Source organism: Nicotiana attenuata, unplaced genomic scaffold, assembly GCF_001879085.1.
Source record: "Nicotiana attenuata strain UT unplaced genomic scaffold, NIATTr2, whole genome shotgun sequence".
Lineage (NCBI taxonomy): Eukaryota > Viridiplantae > Streptophyta > Magnoliopsida > Solanales > Solanaceae > Nicotiana > Nicotiana attenuata.
This window is the reverse complement of record NW_017671124.1, coordinates 25,630-33,123: the sequence shown is the minus strand read 5'-3', so window position 1 is coordinate 33,123 and position 7,494 is coordinate 25,630. Positions and strand designations below refer to the sequence as shown.

Genomic DNA, 7,494 nt, shown 5'->3' with positions numbered 1-7,494 from the left:
CAATTTTGAGAATCTCATCCCAATCCCAAAAGAAGAAAAGAAAAAGGACATCTAATCCAAATCAAAATCAATTTTGAGAAACCCGTCAACGTTTTCGAAAATAAACAATTGTCTTACCTTGGTTTTTTTCTGAAAGAAGTGTAATGATTACCTACTCCCACCGGCTGAGATGGAGAAGCAATGGAAGCAACTGAAGTTGTCGTTTATGAAAGGGATTGTGATAATGTGATTGAAAGGTCACTTGACTTGGCCAGAAATTCATTTTTATGTTTTAAAAATTATTTAACCTCATCAAAATTTAGGGTATAATTTGAACTAGTAAATCATACAATCAAATTGCATTTGAATTCAACCATCAAATACTCAAATTAAACTACTGATTGTTCTGTATTTTTCTTAATCAATTTACTTATTGTGAAAGTAACTCTTTTTTACGAAAACAAACGTGAAAGGAGTCAGCTAAACGTCTCAACCTCACCTTAACTCAAGGCTCGACCGTAAAACAAACCAAGGGTTTGGTTAGCCTCAATAATTTAGCAGCTCCGGTGACTAGCTAAGTGGCCAGGTCTTGCTACAATTATCTGTTTGACAATGAATATAAGAGCTGCAATATATAAAAATTGCAAGAGCTTTCGCACACATTTGAAGACAGATTTCTAAAAACGATAGCCGTAACATAGAATGCACCCACAACTGGTCAGCAATCCGAGGGGAATCAATAGCTGCATTTTCAACTAAATGCAAATTGTCTTACGAGAAACTTCTGTCTGCAGATGTAACTATTGTAAATGATGGTCGTTTACAGTGGTCTTCAAACAAGACAATCTATTGCTAATAAGGAAACAAAATGAACAGCAGCTTAACGTTTTCCTCCGCCGCCACCAAGCTTAGGACCTTTTGATGCACCTCCTTTGGGGAGGTTGCCCTTTCCTCCAGCTTTCTGGGACTTGGCCGTCACCTCTGCTTTCTTAGCCTTCTTTTCATCCTTTGTCTTCTTAATCCTTTCCTTAATTTCACTGCACAAAAGCCATAGACAAAGTTCAGTTTATTCCCATCAGCTCCAAAAAACATGCATCAGCTTGAACTTCAATGATTAACACCATAATCCATTTTCTCCTTGCACCAGAATGATACACCGGGTATCATGTATACGCTATTACCCAAGACTCTAGGTGTTTTTTACACATTAATATCACGAGAAGAAATGGGTAACTTTCATGTTGGGCCCATATGGAGCAGAAGGTGCTTGAATGGTATCAGCACATCTGTAACGATGACACCATTAATTTCCCAGACTAGTAACTGTATTAACCACAAGATGAAAATGTTAATACCTGACTAAGTCTGGATATCAGATTAGCAGATAAAGACTGCCAAAAGACACACGAACCAAATGCAAGGCAATGGTATGCACACTGATAAACAAAATCAGGAATGTGTCGACTTTTACTTCAACGATTAACACCATAATCCATTTTCTCTTTGCACCGGGATATACACCACGCATTGTGATGGGAAAGCAGAATCTACATAATGCTTTAGGCTTTAGGTGATTTTAACACATAAGGTTTTCTTTATCAAGAGAAGAAATGGGTTACTTCATGTTTAGGTGATTTTAACACAAGTTTTCTTTATCAAGAGAAGAAATGGGTTACTTCATGTTGGGCCCATATGGAACAGAAGGTGCTTTAGTGGTATCAGCACATCTGTAACGATAGACACCATTAATTTCCCAGACTAGTAACTATATTAACCACATGATGAAAATGTTAATACCTGACTAAGTCTGGTACAAGATATCAGATAAGACTGCCCAAAGCGAGACAAACTAGATGCACGTCGGCATGCACATACATAAACAAAATCAGGAATTAGTAGAAACGAACCGAAGAGCAGCCTCCCTGGCAGCATCTCGAACTTCTGGCCTTTCAGTTCTTTTCTTCTGGATAACCTCCAAGGTTGCACCCACAATGGACCTAGAGTAAGGCTTCTTGGTGGCACGTCGCCTCTTCTTAACAGCTTCTTGTGCAATATCCTAATGTAAGCAAACACAGGTAGCAAAATTACGTTAGCATAATATCCAAAAATGGAAAAGGCCTAGGAAAATTCAGTAGCTAATGCATGTTTTTCAAGCAAAACAAGAGGCAACTTATGAAAGGGAATATTCCCTAGTAATAGTATAGATTATGAGACAACAAAATTACCATTATTAAAAGTTAGAGGCAACTTAAAAGTAAAACATCAAAAAAAAAAGGAGCTTGAGTAAGTTATAACTTCTGGTCTGAACTCTGAAGGTTTACTGAAAACTCACCTTCTTGTGTTGCTTCCTATACATAGCTGTCCAAGTAAGTTTTGATGGCTTCAGCCTGTTGTGGAAGTATCTTTTGCATTTTGAATTGAGGAATAGGAACACCTAAAAGAGTCAAAATATCATAAAGTGATAACGGAAACTAGCATGGATTTTCCTCCTGTTCCTAAGAATACAAACAAATTAACCATAACCGACTAGAAATATGGCAGGTTATCTATTGAAAGAATACCTGAGAATCTGAACGAATAAATCTGATGCCCCTCCCAGGGTAAATCTTGCCACCACTGAAACGACAGAGTTCTGTCCTGCAATTAATGTAAGAAAACAATTACGATTCATCACTTCGAATTTATGTTGTACGATTACCAGGGGAATAGCCAAACTAAAGGAAATGAGCAAGCTCCAACAAATTCATATGCAATAAAACTGGCGGTTACTAATCTCTCAGGAGCAATACCCATTCTGAAATTACAACACGATTTCATATAGGATTTAGTAGAACATAGAATGAAATTACCCTACTATCTACTATTTTATGTAAGCCTAGTAGAAACATCACAGATGACCAGGAATATAACTGCAGAGTGCCGTCCGCCGGCAATGCTGTACACATCTAATGCAGGTTCATAAGCAGCATAAAACTCAAGTAGTACAATTTAGAGTACCTCACAAATAATTAAAAAGAACTATTGAATATCATGTTCAATGGATAATGAGATGCAATATAATGAAAACTAGAAGACCAAATCACCAGTCTCTATGCATGAGTAAGCATTCAAAAAAGAAAATAAATTGCAGGTAAAAATAATCCTTCAAGAGCGTTCAACCTTGTCATATCTAGCTGTGAATTAGGGTGTTTGATATGATAACTTGGGGAAATATCAAATTTTGGAAAATGTTCTCCACTGGAGATTATTCCCCTAAAGTTGAACGCTGCAAATATCTCAACTTTTATCCATATTACATAAACCAGTTGTCATATAACATTGTTACAAACCTCTTTTTTTTGTTTGATAACCATGGTGTCCGGGCCCGCATGCTCGACTAATTCTAAGACATAACTGCTACCTCACACGCACCAGGTAACTCTATTCACACAGATGGGAAGAAACACCTAGTGGTTTTTGTCTCAGAATTGAACGTTAAACCTCATAGTTCTCCTCCCACTTTATTGACCAATAGGCCACACCCTTGGTCGTGACATTGTTGCAAACCTTTAATACTCATAGATTATAATGAACCCACTATTATGCTATTCCTATTTCTATGCCCAAGCAACATTTTCTCCGTAAGCTCTCTCCATGAAAATATTTTCCCCTAAAAGTCAAAATTACTAATATCTCAAACTCTTACCCATATCAATCGCTCCAATCTGACATTTACATATTGTTACAAACCTTTCATACTCAAAAGTATCATCAATCACTACGCCGTTATACCTTATTCTGCTCCTTGAATGACTAGATATATCTCCTATTTGTATATCTGAGCAACATTTTCCCACAATTAGAGATTCTCATCTACATTACTATGCATATAAATATAGATTTTGAACCGTTTCCAAAAACGTCGATTCTTCTCCATCAGCTAAATCTAGGTAAATGTAAAGGAGCATAAGATATCCTTTGCAAAAAAAATTACCAAGTTTTAAACACCGACAACCAGTACAGTAAGAAATCATGGCATGTATTAAAGGAATTCAAAAATACATATAGAATATACGAACAATAGTGTGAAAGAGACGGCAGAAAATTTACTTGAGAACCATGGCTGATGCTGTTGCGTGCCCTCCCTCTCGATGAAGAGAAACCCTAAGGATCTACCTACCGTTATATAAGGAAAATAGAGCTTAAAAGCCCAAAAGATGGAAATTCCAGTTCAAATCATCTGCCCAACTATTGGTGGGCTTCGTGGGATTGCTTATTAGATGAAAAGTCTTTACGTATTGGGCCTCTCTATAAATCTTGAGGCCCAATAAAATATATGAGGAGATTCTACGGTGGAAATGACACCAGGTAGCCACTCTAAATGGCTGTTATTTAGGAATGGGATTTTTTCCTTCCTATACCATATATGAAATTTTATTACCAAATATGTGCATAGTATCTAAATTACCCACCTAGTCCACATTTTTCCTACAATTTCTGTACCATTCGTTTATTAGGTATTAAAAGGGCAGAATATTCCCTTAAAAACGCGCTAAAAATCAGGAAAGAATCTTGGGATTGATTGATCCTACATTAAATTCAATTTTTGAAACAGAAAGGAGATTTCTCATCTGCGTATTTTTCTCTTAAACTACAATTCAAAAATTTTTAAAAAAAGTACGAACAGCTTCAAAAAGTACGAACATATTCAACTACGACAGCTTCAACAAACTGAATTCAAATTGTAGAATTCAAATCTTCGAGATTCAACAACTCAAAAGTGCTATATTCTGTTCTTCGTCGTTTTCAGAAATCAAATTGGCGATCATATATCTGTTCTTCATCTTTTTTTCTCAATCTAGAAATCCAAAAAACGAACAAATTTAGAATGATATGGGGGGGTTCGTGTGTATATGGAGACCAAAAAGGAGAATAAAAATTTAGGTTCATATTCGTTATGTATAAGTGTACGAGATTTCAATATGGAATTGGCAATCACCAACGATAACACAAGTGCAGGTTTGTATAGTTCGAAATTGCATAGAATTATGATTTTACGGTATTATCTACAAAATTACTACATCTGCCTACAATTAAACTACAAATCAGTTTAATGAAAGAATAAAGCAATGTTGTTTTCAAAATTATCTACAAAGTTACTACATTTATACGACAAAATAAACTACAATCTATGATTAGAAATTGCTGATTTCAAAATGTCTGACATCCTAAAATGGATGACTACAAAATTTTCACTATATCTACAAATTATCTACAATTGAAATGGGAATTGGGATATTAAAATTCAATGTATCCAGTTTGTAGATATTTTGTAGATAAATCGTAGATTATCTGTATTCTGATTGTAGATACATTGTTTTATGTTTTTACAAATCCAAAACGACTAAAACTTCTACAAAATCTTCTGCAAAAAACAGTCTACAATTTATCTACAATTGTTCTACAATTTATCTACAAATTTCTGCAATATGTCTTCTTCTTCTTCTTCTTCTTCGAGTTTCAATCTGAATTTCAGTCAAAACCAAGTATGTCCAAAATATTTATGAAAAACAGGAAAATTAAACAAAACTCATTTTTCCTAACTCTTTTATTTTCATTGATATTAATTGCAGGTCAAGATGATTCTGCTATAATTATGCAAAGAAAATTGGGAAAGAAGGCAAAAAGTTATGCTTATAGAATTCGTGAGCATGGTATGCGTCTATTTACATCTAGTTCATTCTTTTCCTTTTTCCTTCTTTAAGAAAACAATAAAAATATTTTCCTATTTTGATGTTTTGCAGTGAAATTGGGGCCAAAGTTTTCAGAAACGGTGAAGAGGAAGTTGAAAATAGTGAAAGAAGGAGGGAGAAGGAATATATTCAGGAATATGTTTAATGTAAACGAAGGAGAGAAGCTGCTAAAAGACACAGAACCAAAAAAAAGGGCCCATTTTTGGTACCTTGAATTAAGGAGGGATATATGCTGCATTAATTGTACTCTTAAAATACACTATGGTATAGAATTGGTAATTTGGTACACTAAATGTAATTATATCAAACTTTAAACATTGAGGGTAATAAGGTTTCCTATATGGTATAGGAATGTAAAAATTCCTTTAGGAATTAGCTAATGTATCATGAATTTAAATATTTTTGTTCAAATTTTAAGATATAAATGTCTTGAATTGTCATGAAATTAAAATTTTTAGTTTAAATTTTCAGGATAAAAAAATATTGGCTAATCACTAAATAGCAATCCTAAAAATGATTGTTTATGTACTTTCCCCCTATTCTGTTTTGCCGACTCTAAAGGGTTGTTTGGTTCAAAAGTATAGATTATGATAATATAGGAATTAATAATACAAGGATTAGTAATCCAAAAATTATTTCTTTGTTTGGTGTTTGGATCACTGCACTAAAATTGGATATATAAGATATCATTTAAAATATTTATTTATGTTTTAAATTAAAAAATAACGACTTTAAATTATAGCCTTCAATGCTTGACCTTCGTAGGCTTCTAGAAAAAAGACCAGGATGATTTTATCCTTTTGGATACTTTACCCTATATAAGTGGTATAAAATAATACCTAAATTGGCAAAACTGTAAACAATACGCAGGATATATATAAAACCAAAATTGAATAACTATTTCAACTTCTTTATACCGAGATTATTTCTTTCTATACATCAAGCCAAACATGTTCTCAATAAATTAAATGAGAGTATGTCGTCCTGGGTGGTTTGCACAAATAGCTACTTTTTTAGCATGATTTTAGAAATGGCTAATTTGTCAAAATTAGATTTTTTAATGCGACTTCCTTATCCGAAATTTAAAATTAAAAACTAGTATTCAGACCACAAGTCTAACTTTGAAAGTGGTGGATATTTGGTGTACAGGTCGAGTCACGAGATTTAAAGTGCAAATAATCGGCGTCATGAATCAAGAAATTCGAGCGATATACATACGAAGACGTTGGTTTATCAGTGCCTTAGAGGAAATTATTTGTGTTAGTGTAATAAAAGAAATTCAATATTTTTACAGTAGCAGTAGCGTGGTGGATTAAACTTTGATTAATCCTTCAATCATCACTTAGCATCTTTCACTATCAGACTATATGTGGATGGATGAAATTCTTCGTGTGAATTGTTTACCAAAAAGATATATACACATTAAAGCCTCGAGTGATTGGTATGTAGTGTGGTCCAAGTGTTGTTCAGAACAAGTACTTTAAAGTTTAAACTTGAAAGGAAGATTCCTACCTCCTCGACATAAGGAAGGTTCCTACCACACTACATAATACATATTATGCATATATGTAATAATATATATCACATTATATCTATGTGATTTATGGGAAAATTACGCGACACAACAACTATTTACATTGTATTTCGTAGCTATACTTTCAATAAATTTACCATACGTAGCTATATTTGAATTTTATAACAAATCCATGAAATAAGAGATTAATTCTTTTGAACCGAAACAAAAAAGAAACAAGATCTTATAGCTTAGTTAGTTAGAGTGCTT

At 33.8% G+C, this 7,494-nt stretch overlaps 1 protein-coding gene across 1 annotated transcript; it reads right to left on the bottom strand.

Annotated features, from left to right (window-relative positions):
• Positions 1 to 637: 637 nt before the first annotated feature.
• On the bottom strand, positions 638 to 4,173 carry LOC109206091 (60S ribosomal protein L24-like). The gene is made up of 5 exons (XM_019368860.1): positions 4,069 to 4,173; positions 2,541 to 2,616; positions 2,312 to 2,413; positions 1,887 to 2,035; positions 638 to 1,016 (listed from the first exon to the last, which is right to left on the bottom strand). Exons 1-5 carry the CDS (start codon positions 4,077 to 4,079, stop codon positions 860 to 862), a joined length of 495 nt encoding a protein of 164 aa, XP_019224405.1. The 5' UTR covers positions 4,080 to 4,173; the 3' UTR covers positions 638 to 859.
• Positions 4,174 to 7,494: the final 3,321 nt, after the last annotated feature.